General features: G+C 49.0%; 1 protein-coding gene across 1 annotated transcript; it reads left to right on the plus strand.

The window, feature by feature from the left end:
* The first annotated feature begins 4,967 nt into the window (after positions 1–4,967).
* Positions 4,968–18,530, plus strand: TF (transferrin). Its single transcript, XM_036388389.2, has 17 exons — positions 4,968–5,122; positions 7,157–7,320; positions 7,483–7,591; positions 8,780–8,971; positions 9,845–9,980; positions 10,254–10,309; positions 11,324–11,493; positions 11,615–11,801; positions 13,144–13,298; positions 13,412–13,505; positions 14,151–14,180; positions 14,843–15,001; positions 16,129–16,273; positions 16,749–16,813; positions 16,925–17,109; positions 17,704–17,890; positions 18,289–18,530. The coding sequence occupies exons 1-17, from the start codon at positions 5,080–5,082 to the stop codon at positions 18,324–18,326; spliced, it is 2,115 nt and encodes a 704-aa protein (XP_036244282.2). The 5' UTR covers positions 4,968–5,079; the 3' UTR covers positions 18,327–18,530.
* The last annotated feature ends 117 nt before the right edge of the window (positions 18,531–18,647 follow it).

Below are 18,647 nucleotides of genomic sequence, written 5' to 3' on the forward strand. Positions count from 1 at the left end.
GGCAGGAGAGACTTCCAGGAGATACTTGGCATCAGGCAAGAGGGCTGGGATTTCCCCCAGGTTCTTACGCAAGTGAGGAAAACCAGTTCTGCAGAAGCCCCCTGACTTCTCCCTGCCCCTCCTGGGCACCTGAACATTAAATCCCAAAATGGTTTGGGTTTGAAATTACTGTTAAAGACCATCCCATTCCAGCCCCTGCCATGGGCTGGGATACCTTTCATTATAACAGGTTGTTCCAAGCCCCATCCAACCTGGCCTTGAACACTTCCAGGGATGGGGCAGTCACAGCTTCTCTGGACAACCTGTGCAAGGGCCTCAGCACCCTCACAGGGAAGAATTCCTTCCCAATATCCCATCTAATCCTGCTGTCTGGCAGTGGGAAGACATTCCCCCTTGCCTTATCACTTCATGCCCTTGTCCCTAGTCCCTCTCCAGTTTTCTTGGAGTCCCTTAAGGCACTGGAAGGAGCTTTAAGGTCCTTCCTAGAGCCTTCTCTGTTCCTCCTGTTCACACTGCTTTGGATGTGGCCCTGCAGACACTTGGCTGCCATTGCACAGTGCAGCTTATATCCAGTTTATCACTCATCAGTTTCCCAAATCTTCCTCCACTGGGGTGCTTCCCAACCATTCACAACCCAGAGGCACCATTTCCCATCTCTCAAGACAGACACCTTTGCCACTTAAATGGCAATCTCAACTTCTGTCCCACCCAGGCTCTATTGACAGAAGATGATCTGGGAAAATGTGTTCCTGCTCTTCCTGCCTTCACCTGCCTCCACAGGAAGGCCCAGGACAGGACAAGAACTTTTGTGCTTGACCATGCTGACATCCTTGTCTTGGGCATGCTCCAGCCTTCTCCAAGCCACAAACTGGAAATCCCTATTTCCTGAGGGAAACAAGTTAACTCTGGAGAAGCCAGGACTCCTGGTGAGTGTATACTTTGCCCTCTTCCTTCAGCACATCCCACCTCGAGGTTCAGTAAATACCCTTGGGTTTTTTCTTCCATTTTCAGGGCATTTTCTCCTTAGTCACTCAAGGTGAGCTGGGTTTTCATCACAACTGCCAGCCTGGTGACTCCTGGGAACACCAACCTTAGCTCCAAAGGCTCCCACAGCTGCCTGGGAGCACCTCTATGCTCTAATAACTGCTCCAAAGAGTTGGGTAAGATACCTGTGTGGTGCCTTGATTGCAGCTTTATATTTCCCTGTTTTTTTGGTGTTTTTCACAGGCCCAAACACAGCCAGAGCTCAGCTACAGCCCTGTTCAGCTGTGGGATGAGCTGTGCTGTGGGCAGCAGCCAGCTCTGTGGCAAAGCCAAGCCTTCTCCCTTGGCTGTGGCAAAGCCAAGCTTTCTCCCAGAGCAGCCCTGCCAGCTCTAACTTTATCCCAAAGTCTTTTGGATAAAGGACTTAGGACACAACCAAAACTCCAGTGCAGCCTCATCTCAACCACAAACCACAGGTCACACCCATGACCTTGCAATAATGAGGGAGATGTGAAAATAAACCATATTACTTTACCTTCTCTTTCACTTGGCATTGTTCTTTCCCCAGGGTTCAGCTGTGTTTATACATCACCAGTGATCCGTGGTTGAGCAGAGGGTGTGTTAATTTGTATTTCTTCATCATTCATGTAATTTTTAGCAGCAGCATCCTCTTTTGGAAAACACAACGGCCGGTGTTGCAATGCAACGAACTTGAGATGTGTGACAAGAATTCAGGTCATTCCATGAGGATGTGCACTACAGAGGGGTGGATGTTTCTGGGTAACTGGGACAAAGTCTGAGGGGCACTGACTTAGCTCTGTCCTTTCTGGTAAAGCTGCTCCTGCTCACATGAGCCAGAGCATGGAGCTCTTGCCTTGAAGGGCAACAAGAATTTCCAGCATTACTAAAAATTGGCCTTTGCTGTTCAGTCTCAGCTGAGTCAGCCAGACATGGGCATTTGGGAATGGGACCAACCATGCACCCAGGCAGCCAGGTATGAGTCAGACAGAACCTGTAGAGGGAGGTGAGTGTACTTAGCAAGAGGCAGGATTCACCATGTGACTAAACATGCATTTTCTAACACAAAATTTGGCAAAGCAGATGTCTGATGGATGTTCAGGAGAGGAAATTGATTGCATCACGCAGTTCATCCCTTCTGAACTCCAAAACAAATGGCATTTTGGAGCTGGAGGCCACCTAGGACACTTTCCTTATCCTTCCAAGGCTTCCCATGGTGGGCTGTACTCCTCAGAAAGAACCACCTTGGAGAGCTGTTGGGTCCTTTGGAGAGCAAGGCCTGAGCCCTCAGCCCAGGTGACCTAGAGGACACAGCCCTGGCCTGCTGTGCTTCTGCCATGGGGTACCCCCAAGGAAAGCTCTGTGTTCAAAGAGTTTCTTCTCCACAGGCTTGGCCACAGGAGTCAGAGCTGCTGAAGGAGTATCCACAGGAAGGACGCACACCAGGAGGAGAGTGGAATCATCCTGGAGAAAGGTAGGATTTGCTAGCACCAAAAGGAGAAGCACCTCTGCATGTGGCTGGTGATGTTGCAGGTCACTTGTGGCTGGGCATCTGGAAATGAAGGAGGTTGCTGTAGTACAAGAGGTATTGCAATCCAAGCATCTTCCTTCACCTCTGGATTTGCCCTGATGCCATCTCTGGGAGAGCAAGGGAAAGAGATGTGAAGTGAACACCAGCCATCCCATCAGCACATCAGAGCCATCCCCTTGGCAGGCAGAGAAGGCATTGAGATGCAAGCATGATGTGAGAAGGGAGAGAGGAGTGGTGAGTTGCCCATGGAAAAAGGTCTGGGAACCATGTGCAGAAGGCAAAGATAGTTTGGGCTCTTCCAGCGACTGCTCTTCTGTTATTTGAGTGGATCCTTTATGTTTTCCAAGCTCTCTTTTTCATCTTTCCCCTTCATCTGTCCTGTGGTAAAAGAATCTTTATCTGGGCAGCGCTGTGACTACTTGTGGAGTCAATATGTCCAAGCATTTCCACCAATATTTAGGTGCTCAGGTGTCTTTGTTGTTTCAGCTGCAACTTCAGTTTCTCAATATGTCTGTTAGAAGAGGCATTTTGGAGCAAATCAGTAAAAGGCTCTGGAAGAACCATGTGGGACAATCTCCCTGCAAGCCCTTGTGCTTCTTCTTCCCATGGATGGGGATGTTGCTAAGGCTGCATGAGTGAGGCAGGGATCAGTGAGACCTGCAGGAAGCTGGGGATGGATTTCAGTGACATCTACCTGTCTTGGTGGAAAAAAGACCTTGGAAGGCCACAGCTTGCTGGAGTAAATATGGATGGGAGATCTTTTAAAAGGAGAGGCTTGAGGTGGGAGGAAGTCAGTCCTCCTATAGCTGCAGTGTGTTTGGAGACACTCTGGACACGGGAAATTCTGCTCTTCTGGGAAAGCAGGGGGTGAAGGGATGAGAAATAGGAACCAGCCATGCTGAAGGAAGTGCCACAGATGATGCTGAAATAACCAGTGTGGCCAGGAGTGCCTCTCCCTCAGCCACAGGCAGGGTGGGCTCCTGGTGCCACAGTGGAGGTGGTCATTGCCTGAGGGCCTGCACCCTCCCTGGGTCACTCTGTAGAGCCAAATCCTTGGCCTGGCACTGGGCTCCCAGCTGTACTGAAGCCACTCTGGGCACCACCACCACCTGCAGGTCGCTTTGCCCTGAGCCTGCTGGGAGAAGGGACAAGAGCCAGCCCAGGTGCTTCCAGTCAGCCTCCAGCTGTGTACAGAGTGAAGGCTGTAGGGGAAGAAGAATCTGTGCAGGGGATCCAGGAGATCTTCCCTCCAAGGGAGGCTCATGCTCTTGAAAGCAAGCCTGGGAGCTGGACCTCCTGGCTGGGCTTTTTGCCCTCTTCCTTCAGCACACCCCACCTCAAGGTTCAGTAAATTCCCCTTGGGTTTTTTCTTCCATTTTCAGGGCATTTTCTCCTTAGTCACTCAAGGTGAGCTAGGTTTTCATACAACTGCCAGCCTGGTGGCCCCTGGGAACACCAACCTTAGCTCCAAAGGCTCCCACAGCTGCCTGGGAGCACCTCTATGGAAATAACTGCTCCAAAGAGTTGGGTGAGATACAGCTGTAGCTTCTGTGGGGTGGACATGGTGAGTGGGCCAGCCCTAGCAGTGGTCCAGGGATGCAGTTCAGGCTCAAGGTCTGGCTGATGTGGTCCAGGGAATTCTCAAGTTTGTGTGCATGTGCCAAAGGCTGAGGCTGGTCCTGTACCTGGCAGCAAAGATGGGGATGTGAAGGCTGGGACAGCATCACAAGGCTGCCCTTCATAAACCAAGCCATGCCCTCTGGCCCCAGGGGGACAGGCCAGGAGTGACACAATGGGATGGAGAAGCTTTGCAGAGGAAGTGGGAGGAGGCTGACTGCTAATCTCAGTATTTCTTCCCAGGTTCATCCCAAAAATTTACCAAAAGTGCAGCGTGATGCTTCCTTCTGTCTGCAGGGCACTTATGGAGCTGTCTGGTCACAGCTGTTGGCTTTTTTTTTTTTTGCCAGATCATGTGTAAGAATCATTTACTGCCTTTCAACCCCGCTGCCATTGCCAGGAGCACACAAGGGAGCGGGCAGGCACTCAGTGCTGCGAGCCAAGGGACAACGGGCACCTCAGCAGCAGTTACTGGCAAACACACAAAACTCGGCTCTGGATCCAGCAGGGACTTTCTGAGATTAGTTCTGGGCAAGGCAGGGGGTGGGCAGCACAAAGAAAATCGCCTCTCCTGCAGCGTTTCAGCCCTCAGGAGAATTCAAATGTCACAACTTGGGAATTTTCCATCTGAAGCCCCTTGTAAAATGCAAAGCGCTTTGCCCTGCTCCAACTCCCGCCTGGGAAGGGTTCAGTGCCAAAGTGAAAGGCTTCCTAAAAATGGGCTGATCCAGGGAGGGGGGCGATTTAGGAGCTATTGAGAAACAAGGAAGGACAAACAGTGTTAGGTCATTGCTTCTGCAAACACAGCCAAGGCTGTTCCTCTATAAAAGGGACAGAAAGCGGTTCCAGAGCCATCACAGACTCGGAGGGGACAGTCTGTGACCAAGGCTGCTGCACCCCTCCCACGGCATCCGACCCCCTGCTCAAGCATGAAACTCACATTCTTCACTGTGCTATCCTTGGGGATAGTGGGTAAGTGTCTGCTGAAAGCAAACTTTGGGGGAAGGAGGTCAAAACCTCTGTGTGCCCCAGGCAAGGCTGTTTCGGAGCTGTGGCATACGCCAGACCCAGGCAGCTGTTAAGGAAAAGCCGGGACACGAGCGGTGCTTGCTTTGGCAGCCGTGGATCTGTCAAGGAGGATGGTGTTTTGATGGTACTGACAGCTTTGTGGGATGGAGGGAGGGTTGCAGCTGCCCACACTGCCGATGCCCACCCTGCAAGGAGGGATGCTTGGGACAGGCTCCGCGCTCCGGCTGTCACGGGGTGAAGGGAAAAATCATCCTCCGGCCAATGCTGTGCTGGGAGAGGAGCACGGGCTCAGCCAGGGGAGAGAAATTATTGCAACACCTGCCTGTCAAGCTTGTGCATATATTTGGTTAAACTTGAGGGCAGGGACAGTAAAATAGAGCTTATATAATGAAAGATGTTGTGTGCTTCCCACTCTGCTCCTGCGCTGCTCTGTCCTGCTGCTGCAGCTGTACTTTGCTCAGGCTCCTGCCTATTTTATACCAAATTTGTGCTGCTGCGGGGCTGGCTCTCCCTGGAGCAATTCTTTCCTCTTTCTCTGCTCACAGCTCCGGCTAGCAATGAGCAGGTAGCTGTGGCAAGGAGACTGCTGGCTGCATCTGGCCTGGGAACTGATGCCTGGACAGGGCAAGAGGGATCTCCTTCCTGGAGTAGGCAGCAGGTCTCTTCTGATCCCCCATAAAGTGTGGTGCTGATTAATATCCTCTGTTAGGAAGTGCTCCCTGTGCCTCTGGCATCAGGAAGTCCTTCAGCAACTCTGCTGAATATTAGCATGCAAAGATGGTTTTTTAATGGTTCCTCCTCTTCCTTCCCTGCACAGAAAGAGACAAGAGGTCACCCAAAAGGTCTGTGACAGTGGCCAGGGCACTCAGGCTGCCATTGCCTTCCCAGTGTCACCCGTGCAGCTGGGTTGACTCCCTCAGGAGGTCCCCACCCAGCCTCTGCTCCAGGCAGGATGCTTGCCAGCATTAGGTGACCATGGCTTTGTGCAGCCAAGACTTAAAAAATGTATGATGAACTTGAAAAACATATGAAAAAAGAGGAGGTGGCCATATGAGTTGAGGTTAAGGATTCTCCCTGTGGCCAAATCCAGCACCTCCACTGGGAGGCTCAGGAATCTGGTAAAGAGAGGCTATTTCTGAGGTGAAGGAGAAAATGGAAACTACACAGGTTAATCTGGAGGTGTTTGGAGGAAATGCACCATTGAGGTTTGGAGAGATAGCGGGGTGCAAGTGGCCTCTTGGTCTGCACAGCCCTGCCCAGAAGGGGCAGAGTGGAGGTGAAGTGACAGCACAGGCTGGCCACTTCCTTGAACTGCAAGTTTCCAGCATTCCTGGGCTCAGGTTTTTGGAGGAGACATGAATCTGCATCCACCAGAGGCTTTTGCTTTGTTATTGTCCCCCAGAGCAGCCATTCAGCTGCTTTTGCTGCTTGGGGCACTCATGGAAGGACTGTGGTGGTGCTGTGGCATCTCTCAGGGAGTGCAATGGAGCAGGTGAGACAGAGGGACAGTTCAGTAGATCAGATCATTCAGCTGCCAAGGAGGTGAGAGTGGCAATGCACTGCACACAGCCTGGCCAGGTCAGAGCTGCTCCCCCTATGGGGTTATTGGCACAGGCACTGCTTCAGTGCTCCAACTTTTCTCTCTGTTTTTGCAAAGGCTTGAGCTTGATTTCTATTGAAGTGTGTGGATTTGTTCTCCTAATGCTGTAGATGTTGCTGTGAGTCCAGGCTGCTTGAATCTCAATAGTCCAGGGACAGGAATGGTCATCCCAGATGTTCCTGATGGGGCACAAGTCAGGCAAGAAAGAAAGAAAGGACCTTCCTGTGTGGCTTGGGAGATCTTGCATGTGGCCACAGAGAAGCAGTGACCTTGTGCTCACAGGGAACCATAGACCTTGTGCTCACAGAGATGCTGTTCCTCTCCAATCAATGCCTTTCTACCTCTCTGAGACTAATTATTTCTGGTTCTTTCTACAGCTCTGTGTTTTGCTGCTCCCCAAAAGCCAAGTGTCAGGTGGTGCACAATATCCTCAGCAGAAGAGAAAAAATGCAATAGCCTGAAGGACAACATGCAGCAGGAGAACTTTGCTTTCAGCTGCCTGCAGAAAGCATCATACCTTGACTGCATAAAAGCCATTTCGGTGAGTGGGCAGCAAATTCCTCTGCTGGGATCTCACCTGGAGATGGAGTTTCCTTTCTGGTTGTTACCTGTGATCCTCCTGTTATACACAAGGATCCAGGAGAGACTCTGGGAAGTGCTTTTCCTGCTCTTTGTTAATTGATTAAATCTCTTTGTTGTTTAGAACAGTGAAGCAGATGCCATTAGCTTGGATGGAGGTCAAGTTTTTGAGGCAGGCCTTGCTCCCTACAAGCTGAAGCCCATTGCTGCTGAGGTCTACGAACACAGTGAAGGTACATTTCCATGCCATTTTTTAAAGCCAAATGGTGGTAACAAACTGAGAGTGCAGAGGCCATCCCTTGCATGTAGAGTTCCCACTTATATTGGTTGAGGGTCCAAGATATTGCCCCTGGTTTCCAGCTCCCAGAGGGGAAGGCATGGGGGGGCAGTTCAGCAAAATGTGAATCATCACCCATGATTACAGGACCCAGTGCTCCATTTCTTGTCATTTGCTGCAGTGAAGGTCTCTGATCCCATGAGCAGAAATCATGATCCTTCTGAAACATGGCATAAAAATGGTGCTGTTCCCAGAGATCTTCTGCTTTCAGTGGCCTTGAACTCTGTGGGTAAAACACAGAGCTGGGAGGCACAGATGAGTTCTGTGATTTCCTCTGCAGTCACCAAGACAGAAAAAAAAAAAATTATTGGAGAGGCAGCAGCATTACTTGTGGTTGGGAGGGACACCCAGGTGAGATCACTGAGGCAAGAAATGCAGGCAATCGCCAGGAAAAAAGAAGCATAAAAAGGGCTCTGCAACAATCCCTTCTGATCAGAGTGAGATCCATGGCTCCATCCCTGTTCACCCATTGTACCATCCTTCGTCTCTCCCATCTTTTTCTTGGGAGCCAAACAGATGCGATTTCCCTGTCACATCCAAAGCTCCAATCTCTTTTGACCTCCTCCCTGGAGTTCAGCCTATTTGTACACAATATTCAGGATCAAAGCAACACAGCAGAGTCATTCCCAACGTGGTAGTTAAGAAAAAGATCTTAAACCTTAAAGGCTGAGGTCTGTACCACCCTTACAACTCAGTCACTGTACCCAAATATAGCATGTGACAGACTGGGTAAAATTCTAAAGACTGTAGATATGGAATTTCAGTCTCACAAGGCATCTGTGGGCAACAGCATTTGAGAAGAGACTTGCAAAAAGATTTATTGAAGTTCCTTACAAAACTATGGCACCTTGAATGTGATAGCATTTTCAGGTCACTTACTGGAAGTTGTAATGTGCAGCATTAGTTCAATGTGGGCAGCATTAGTTCACCCCCAAGAAAATGAGAAAACCGCAAGTGTTCAACCAAATTAGCTGATTGTTTAGAAGCACAGCACTTTGTTCCCTGAAACTGGGGGTTGAGCAGGATTTGAAATGTCCCTAAGTCCTCATTTCCCACTGCTCCATTCCTTTTTCCTGCACTGCAGGCTCCACTACCAGCTACTACGCCGTGGCCGTTGTGAAGAAAGGAACAGGCTTCTCTATAGATGAGCTGCAGGGCAAGACCTCCTGCCACACAGGGCTGGGCAGGTCAGCAGGCTGGGTCATCCCCATTGGGACGCTCATCCACCGTGGGGCCATCGAGTGGGACGGCAAAGACTCGGGCTCCATCGAGCAAGGTGAGCTGGGGCATGCAGAGACTGGGGTGGGAGCTCAGCCAGGGCTGGTTATTGGAATAATTACCAGTATAGCTGGACAGGACATTTCTGGGCTTGTCTGGCCCTTGCTGCTTGACCAAAAGGCAGCAGCGGTGTTTCACCCCAGAGACACCTTTGGCTGGCTGGATGCTGCAGCTGGGCACAGCGAGGCAAGTCCAGGCTTGCAGGAGCCCAGGTTTACCTTGGCAAAGAAGCTTTAAGGTGATGGTGAAGAAAAGGAGCTGGTTCTGATGGAAGGTTTCAATCCAGAGCTTTATTCTGACCCACAGGCCTCTGTACCCAGCAACTCCTCCAACAGAACTCCCCGAGCTGCGTGGTTGCTGTTCCTTTCAACCCCAGGGAGAGGGGGAGGGAAGGAACACGAGGGACCAGCAACCAGATGGGGGGAAAGTCTCAAGGGACAGAGGACACCTGGATGGCCCAATGTCTCCTCAGGAGTGTGGGGCATCTTTTGAATCTGCCAATCACTCAACGCCCTTCTGGAATGCCAGGATTGACCAACAGCACTCGGCAGGGGTCAGGGTGTGGAAAGGAAGAATGATTGACACACCTGGCAGGGAATTATCAGGGAGGAACCTGGGGTATCTGAGGCAAACCATGACATCACACCACACCAGCTGGTATCATGGTGAAAGGGGTGACACCAAGTGTCAGGGTGAGACTGGCGTGGGAGCTCAGCCAGGGCTGGTGTCACTGTGAAAGGGGTGTTGCCCAATCTTCTGTGGGGGTCCAGAGGTACTTCACAGGGCACTGATATTTCTTGTGGGTCCTCTCCCTTCCCAGTCCTCCTAAAAGTGAATTTTTGACCAACTGTTGATTCCTTCTCATCCATAGCTGTGGCCAATTTCTTCTCTGCCAGCTGTGTTCCTGGTGTCACCACTGAAGCCAAACTGTACCGTCAGTGCAAGGGGGATGCCAAGACCAAAATGTCCCGCACGGGACCTTATTCTGGATATTCTGGAGCTTTTCAGTGAGTGAGAGTTATTTTTCCTTTGGGGGAACATTCTAGCCCTGACACATACAAGTTTTTGTTGTACCAAGGAGGGCTGTGTTGAAATCATGGGTCCTGAGGAGCCTGAATTGCTTCTCTGCCATTACAATTTCTTCCCTTCCAGCATAGCCTTTTTGGGGATGACTACTGCTCTATGCCTGCAGTTTATGCCAAAAATAATTTGTTGAAATAGGAGATAGGAAGTCACAATGTCAGTTTTTCTAACTTCTCTTCTGTTCCTCCCACCTGCAGCTGTCTGAAAGATGGCAAAGGAGACGTGGCTTTTGTGAAACACACAACTGTTCAAGGTACACCTGCAAGATCCCTCATTTCTCTTCTTTCTGGCCCCACCTCTCACTGCCATTCCATCCATTTGTCTACACTGTGCAGCTTTCATTCCTCTCCAGGCCCAAATGCCTCTTTCATCTCTTGAAAAAAGTTTTGCACATTGTGAACTGAATCATCCTTCTTAATGAGAAATGGGATTATGGTGAATCCACTTTTTCTTCTCTGAGGTTCTTCTTTGTAATTGGAAAACTTGCTTGGTGCCATATCTCAGAGCCAGCTGTAATGTGAGCACCTGAGCAGGATGGGATTTTGGAGGGAATTCAGCCCACAGCAAGACTTCACTAACTCTGTGAAGACCAAGGGTGGCCTGGCACACCCAGGACCTGCAGTGAGCTCAGTGGAGGGTCACCAAGGTGGTCATGGGGCAGGGATAACTGTCCTGCAAGGAGGTGCTCTGTGGGATGGGCTTCATCAGCCTGGGAACCTGATCCAAGGGGAATTATTTTCCCCTTGAGGACAGTGAGGTAGTGGGACAGGTTGTCCAGGACAGCTGTGCACTCTCCATCCTTGAAGTGTTTCAAGATCTACCTGAAACATCCTGCTCTGTCCCTGCCTTGATCAGGGATCTTCAAAAGTCCCTCCACTCTTGAATTCTCATGTAACCTTGTGATCTCCATCCTGGGCTTTGTCTGCAGCCTTGACATTATTCACCTACTGGCCTTCACTGGCCATGTGCAGCTCCTGACCTGCTCAATCCATTTGTATGGGATTTGTAAACCTATTTGTATCCCTTTGTGCAGAAATCCTCATACTGTTGGGTTAGTTATGGCAGAGGCTGAGGTGATCTCTCTTCCAAAGGCATTGCCTTCATACGCCCAAGATGACCCCATTGCAAGGGAGGTGCCTGCAACCTGTCTTCTGCTAAGAATTCCCCCTGGAGCTTCAACAGAAATAAATTAATCACAAAGCTTCCCAAACTCACCTTTCTGTCTATTTTCATGGTGCTGCAACTCATGGTTCCTCCCTTCCTTCAGAAAATGCCCCAGGAGAGAAGGATGAGTATGAGCTGCTGTGCCTGGATGGCACCCGCCAGCCTGTGGACAACTACAAGGCCTGTCACTGGGCCAGGGTTCCTGCTCATGCTGTTGTGGCTCGAGATGACAGCAAGGTCAATGACATCTGGAACTTCCTCTCCAAAGCACAGGTACCACCAGTCTCTCCTTTCCTTCCTCTAACATCCCCTGTCCTCTGGTTTTGGTTGCTTTCTCCAGTTTTCTAAGAGTTTGGGTGTGGTTGTTTGCTGATTATTTTTTCCCTTGTGGCAGGAAAAATTTGGTGTGGGCACAACCAGCACCTTCCACCTCTTTGGGCCACCTGGCAAGAAGGACCCAGCCCTCAAAGACTTGCTTTTCAAAGACTCTGCAGTACAGCTGAAGCAAATCCCATCACTGATGGATTCTCAGCTCTACCTGGGCTTTGAGTATTACAGTGCTGTCCAGAGCCTCCAGCAAGGTAGGCAGGACATCAAACACCAGTGTCATGTCAGCATGGGCTGTGTGGAAGAGTTGGCATTGGCAAATACAGCCAGGCAAAAGGAACATGATTTTTTCAGACACAGACTGTATTATCTGCAAAATATTTAATGTGAAATCACAGAACCTTCACAAGCTTCACTTACATCAATAACGGAATTTGTTGTATCCAAACCCAAATCACCACACTGACAAATATGGAAAATCTACACAAACTCCACACCAGTTATTCAGCTGGTGGTAGAGATTGGGCATGGTCAAAACTGCTGCTTAGAAAAACCATTTCTGGGCTGTAAAAAGAAGGAACATCCCAGGACACCAGGTTCAGACACTTGAGGGAAACAATGTCCTTGATTTCCATCTAGACTCATCAAGCATATTCTGATAGCTTTCTGAGAGTCAAACATCCCACAAATGATTTCTGAAACCCACTTTGAATTCATAGTACAATTTAAAGTACTTCACTTCTGTTAAGTGATATTTCTGGGAGTGAATGGACTTCACATAGCATCACACCAGATTATTCGAGTGCTGTTCTGCAGAAACATAACTAGGTTTCTAGTTCAGTGTGGTCTTAGTCTCATGGCTGTCTGGGCTGTGAGGAGTGCAGAAATGTGGGACATATTTCAGGCAGCAATTCCAATTACTATTTTCACACAGGTGTTTGGTGGTTGTGCTGTTTTAGCTAACAGAAATCTGCCTGAATGGCTTGTGTTATGCAGCAATTCACCTTTCTGACCTGTAAGTTGATTTTTGAGACTTCTTCAGCTCAAGAACCACTATTTTCTATTCTTGCCAGCTCAGGGCTTAATTAACAAGAACTCCTTGCCCTGAGCAGCAGCAGGTTGGTGTGTACTGGTGGTTTGTGGCCAAGTCCCTCACACCAGGATGTGGTGGTGTTCCTAGGGGTCCCAGGACAAGGGAAGAGATGAGAATCTTGACTCCGTGTTTCAGAAGGATGATTTATTATTTTATTATATATGTTATATTAAAAGAAAATGCTATATTAAAACTATACTAAAAGAATAGAAGAAAGGATTTCATCAGAAGGCTAACAAGGAAGGAATCATAATAAAATCCTGTGACTGCTCACAGCCTCGACACAGGTGGCTGTCATTGGTCATCAAGTAAAAGCAATTTCACATGCTGAGTAAACAATTCTCCAAATCACATTCCAAAGCAGCAAAACATGGGCAAGCTGAAGCTTCCCAGCTTCTCAGGAGAAAAGATCCTAATGAAAGGATTTTTCAGGAAATACGTCAGTGACACCAGGAGGTGGCTCTGCAGGGCTCATCCCTGCTTTCCCTGTTTTCCCTTTGCAGATCGCCTGAGCCCCAGCCGCAGGGACAAGAAGATCCAGTGGTGTGCCATTGGCAGGGATGAGAAGAAGAAATGTGATGTCTGGAGCGTGATGAGCAACGGGGATGTGGAGTGTGTTGTGGCAGAGGACACCAAGGAATGCATCACAAAGATCATGGTACAGCTTTTTTCCCCTTTTCTTCTCACTGTGAACTTCTTTTACCATCTGAGCTCTGGAAAGCGCTGGCCTGGGGATGTGCAGTGTTTCATTTCTGCACCTTTCCATTTCAGAAAGGTGAAGCAGATGCCATCAGCTTAGATGGAGGCTTTGTCTACACTGCTGGCATGTGTGGCTTGGTGCCAGTGATGGCAGAGAGCTATGAGGGTAAGCACAGCTCTGTCTCAGGGTCCAGCTGGTGGGGACTGGGCTGGTGCCAAAGTCCTGGTTCTATTCTGGAATCTTGCAAAGCAGCTGCAGTGCTGCATCCTGCAGAAATCACAGAATATCCTGGGTTGGAAGGGACCCACCAAGATCATCAGTCCAACTCCTGGCCCTGAACAGACACCCTGACAATCCCAGCCTGTGCCTGGGAGCATTGTCCAAAGGCTTCTGGAGCTCTGGCAGCCCTGGGGCTCTGCCCATTCCCTGGGGAAGCTGCTCAGTGTCCCACCATCCCACTACTCTGGGGGAGGAACCTTTCCCTCATACCCAACCTAACACACAGCGCTCTGAAGCAACTCTGCTCACCATTGCATGCCTTGTCTTTCCATGAAGGCAGAGCAGGCATGGATAGTCAGGAACTCTGTTTTAATTAGGATGCCCTGGTCCTTTAGCACCAGCCTTGGTAAAACTGCTTGTTTTAGCTCAGAGGAGCAGCTGGAGGCTGTGCTTTGTTCTGCTGATTCACAAGGTGTTACTTGAAATGGGTCACTTTCACAACAGAGTTTCTCCAGAAATTAGTGAGCTTGATTCTTCTTTTGGATTTGAGGTGTATTTAACTTAACATCTTCTTCTTCTCCCCTCCCACAGACAATCACTGCGAATCACAAGAAGAACCAGGTAATTACTGCCAACAGAGGGACAGAAAACAGTCCAGAAGGATGTTAGTAGAAAAGTAGATATGAGTCATGAGTGGAGAATAAATGGCCAGTCTCCACCCAAAGAGTGTCCAGTGTAGATATTAGAATTTTGGGACATAAGTTTAGCAGTTGGAGGGAAAATTAGGGGCTGCAATAAGATTAAGGTGAAGCATTTGGTAGTGGCAGAGATTGGTGTGGTCACACTATAACAGTGTCAGGGCTGTGAACAGAGAAAGAGGGGCTGGGCTGCAGCATTAGGAAATTTTTCTTTCTAGAAATGGAAAGGGGGAGAAGAGGGAAGGGTTTTGTTCTTTGCTAAGGAGAGAATAAAAATCAGGAGTGGATACAAAATCCTCACATGTGCCTTGCCCTCTCATAGCCTTCTCCTATATCCAGGTATCAGAGCTTTGGAGGGCAGGGAAATGTCAGGGATAATAATTTCCCAGGAGTGTGGTGGAAGTAGATGCATCACATCTACAAACTCTTCCATTGTTGCTGCTTGCCCAAGTACTTAGAAGCACAAAGTAATTCTGTGCTGCTCATAGGTGCCTTTTCCCAAGTGAAGCCAGTGCTCTCTCCTAAGGGATTACAGTGGGATCCTTGTGCCAGACCTCAGTTCTTCTCTATTTTATCTTCTGAAAGCAACCTACTTTGCTGTGGCTGTTGTGAAGAAGTCTGACAAGGATATCAGCTGGAACAACCTGCAGGGTAAGAAGTCGTGCCACACCGCCGTGGGGAGAACTGCTGGCTGGAACATCCCCATGGGCCTGATCCACAACAGGACAGGCAACTGCAACTTTGGTGAGTCCAGTTGGGAATCCATTTCTTTGAGCTGGGAATCTGATCATAAAAAAATCTTTTACCATCCTTCATCGGGTTTTCAAAGTTTCTTGTGCCTCAAAGGTTCCCTCCTGAAGGGAGGAAATGGAGAAGATGCTGTTATTTAGGGTTTCACTGAGCAAAATTTTAGGCTTTTGGCATCTGCTTCAGAGTATGATATGGCACATCAGCTCCTTGGGGGTTCTTTGCTTTTTTTTTCCACATCTCTCCCCTTCCTTTTGCAGCAGCCCAAGAGGTGTTCCCAAAAAGGGAATGTGGGCTGCCCCACATGGGCCTGGTGCTTGTGCAGGGTGTGGAGTGGGGATAAAAGATGAAACTCAAAGGGAGGGGAAGGGCTGAGAACAGGGGATAGAGGCTGATCTTTAAGAAACTTAATCTGGCTGCCTAAGACTTCATTGAGAGTTATGGTCCAACAAAAATAATTTGGAAACATTATCACTGTTAACAACCAAGACAAAGTAAGCATATAATTATTAAAAGATTGAAGATATTAGTGTTAGTAAGTTCAATTCTTGGCTTCTCTATCCTCCTGCCTTCCTTTCCCACTGTCCCTTGTACCCCAAGAGCTCTGACACTGCTGCCAAATGCACCTCTGCTGACCAATAAAGGCTGAGGAGGCTCGGGCTGGCTCTGTGGGAACTGGGAATGGTTTGCAGGGAAAACATTCCTCTTTTTATGCCAAGATAGTGCCTATTGCACTTGAGCCTTAGGTTCTGCTTCATTACAGAATCATGGAATGGTTTGGGTGGAAAGGGACCTAAAGCCCATCCCATTCTACCCCCTGCCATGGGCAGGACACTTTCCACTAACCCAGGCTGCTCCAAGCCCTGTCCAACCTGGCCTTGGACACTTCCAGGGCAGTCACAGCTTCTGTGGGCAACAATAATTATCAACAATAACAATAATTATCAATAATAACAGGACCCAAGTTCCATGGTCAAAGCTGGATGCATGTGATGTGCTGCCCACTAAGTCATGCCCCTTCTCCCAGCCCATTTCCACCTCTGCAGTAAGCGAGAACGCGTTATTACAATAAAACCCAACTTCTCAGGGCAGGAAAAGTGAATTTCTCCTATCCCTGCCTCCAGATGAATACTTCAGCCAGGGCTGTGCTCCCGGCTCTCCTCCCAGCTCCCGTCTCTGCCAGCTGTGCAAGGGCTCAGGGGGGGTCCCTCCGGAGAAGTGCGTTGCCAGCAGCCACGAGCAGTACTACGGATACACCGGGGCTTTTCGGTACGTGCTGGGACAGCCAGGCTGCCTCCATGCCCTGGGGCTGCTCACAGAGGCCAGGCCACAACTGGAGCACAGCCTCATGCCCACACTAACTCATTTTCTTCATTACACCACTGAAAGGGCATGTCTCTGTAATACTAGATGTACTTTTTCTTTGCTTTCTGAAAATACGCATGAAATGTTCCTGTTCTGTAAAAGTCATGTTCTGGTGCCTCCAGGCAAACCCAGAGAGGCTCAAGCCCTGCCACAATGGCAGAAGTGCTCCTCTCTTAACATAAATAAGGAGTGTAAAGGCTGTGTTTCAGATATATTTAAAATATTTGTGGCAGGGTTTCTAGACCTGGATGTCCTTGGAGATTAATTGTACAGAATAAGACTCAAGTCTAAGATTAATTGTACAGAATAAGACTCAAATCTGTGGGAAAGGGACAGGATTCAGACCTTTACATCACTGGCCTCTTTTTCTACTTCCCAGGTGTCTGGTTGAGCAGGGGGATGTGGCCTTTATCAAGCATTCCATCGTTGAGGAGAACACTGATGGTACGTGGTCAGGGCTGCCTTCCCCATCTGCATGACTGCCTAGGTGGTGTTGAGGCTGCTGTTCTCCTGCTATGCAAGCTCTCTGAATCTCCAAACTCATTCTCTTTAAAGGCAAAAATACAGAAAGCTGGGCCAAAGATCTGAAAATGGACCAATTTGAGTTGCTGTGCACTGATGGGCAGCGGGCAAATGTCATGGATTACAGAAGATGCAACCTGGCCAAAGTCCCTACCCATGCTGTGATGGCACGTCCTGAGAAAGCATCACAAGTCCGTGAGATGCTGGAGAACCAAGAGGTTTGTAGTGCTGAGAGTAGAAGAAATATTGTGGGGTTGCTCTGATTTTCTCCAAGTCAGTGTGAGGTGGAAGCTTTTACCCCTTGGCCTCCCCCTTCCTCCATCCCTTCCCCAGTGCTCTTTCTCCTCTGCCACCTTAGCAAACACACTTTTAGGTAGCAGTGGGACTGCAGCTCTTGCTGGGGTGTTTCAGAAGTTCCTTTGTAGTGCCTGGTCTGTACCACAGCTGGGTCAGGCTCAGCCCCAACAGCAGGCTCCCTGCACATACACAGCTTACCAGAACCAGGCTGAGCCATCTGTTTCTCCCTGCAAACATTAATATGGGCTCCACCATCAGGGTCTGGTGAGAGGTCTGGTCTTTTGCTTCTACTCATGGTTAAGTTACAGGACCTGCTGGCAGCATCTCTGCACACAGGGACGTGTTAAAATGGGGCAAGAAATGTGCCTACTAATCCCTCCTCTAAGCATACAGACAGAAGGTTCAATCCTAAATTTCCAGAGCCTGGCTTGAGGCTTCCCAGACTGATGGTGAAGATCCAGGAAGAAGAAGTAAGCCAGCTTTCTACTTCTCTCCTCTTTGTGCCTTTATTTCAGAGGCTGTTTGGATCAAAAGGAACCAGGAGAGATGATTTCAATATGTTTGCATATGAATCCAAGGATCTTCTGTTTAAAGACCGGACAAAGTGCCTGATCAAGCTCCGTGATGGAATATCATACAAGGAATTCCTTGGAGATAAATACTATGCTTCACTTGCCAGCCTCAACACCTGCAATCCATCAGGTAACTGGAACAGCCCCAGAGGAAGTCCTGAATTGCAGTTCTTACCTTGCAGGCATGAGAAGTTTCTTCTGGAACTGTCCATTCCATGCCTTTAAAGGAAGAAAATGCCAATATTCTTTTCTCAAAGTTCATTGGGTGAACTGAGAACAGATTTAAAATCTGCTGCTCTGGCAGCAATGTGAATAAAAGACTTTTCCTTTAGAAAATATGGACTTTGAGAAACAGCACAGAGAACCCCCCCGAGCCAGCAGTGTGGGATTTGTGGTTAAAGCTCTTTTTTTGTGGCACACTGTGGATTTTCCATGGTGTGACATTGTTGGCATGGCTGGGTGTGTCCTGGTGGGACTGGAGTGTTTAAAAGCAGGATCTGAACTTTTTCCTGTCCTTTCCCTTTCCAGATCTTCTCCAGGTGTGCACCTTCCTTGCAGACAAGTAGTGAGATGGGAAGGATCCTCGAGGTGGGGGAGAAAACCTCAAGCCATGACTCCTCTCATGCCCTCAGCAGCGAACACTGACCCACGGAGGGCCCTCTGCCTTCACTGCTTTCTCTGCCCTCCCTCATCACTCTGAAAGTAGCTCTTTTGACACTTTACAATTCTCTGCTGCCAGCACAGCAAAAAATAAAATTTAAAATCTAAAAGGGTGTCCTGAGATTTTTCCAAATGGTCCTTAAAGCCATTCCTTCCTCAGTGCCTCTCACTGTAGGACAGTGATAGACACCAGCATGGCTCTTGTCACTTACTGCTGCCCTTTAGGG

The sequence above is a fragment of the Molothrus ater genome, chromosome 10 (assembly GCF_012460135.2).
Source record: "Molothrus ater isolate BHLD 08-10-18 breed brown headed cowbird chromosome 10, BPBGC_Mater_1.1, whole genome shotgun sequence".
NCBI lineage: Eukaryota > Metazoa > Chordata > Aves > Passeriformes > Icteridae > Molothrus > Molothrus ater.

Coding starts and splice junctions, on each gene's coding strand:
- TF (XM_036388389.2), top strand. CDS start 5,080: ATGAAACTCACATTCTTCACTGTGCTATCCTTGGGGATAGTGG. Junction 13,299..13,411: donor AATGCATCACAAAGATCATG/GTACAGCTTTTT, acceptor TTTCCATTTCAG/AAAGGTGAAGCAGATGCCAT. Junction 16,274..16,748: donor GGATACACCGGGGCTTTTCG/GTACGTGCTGGG, acceptor TCTACTTCCCAG/GTGTCTGGTTGAGCAGGGGG.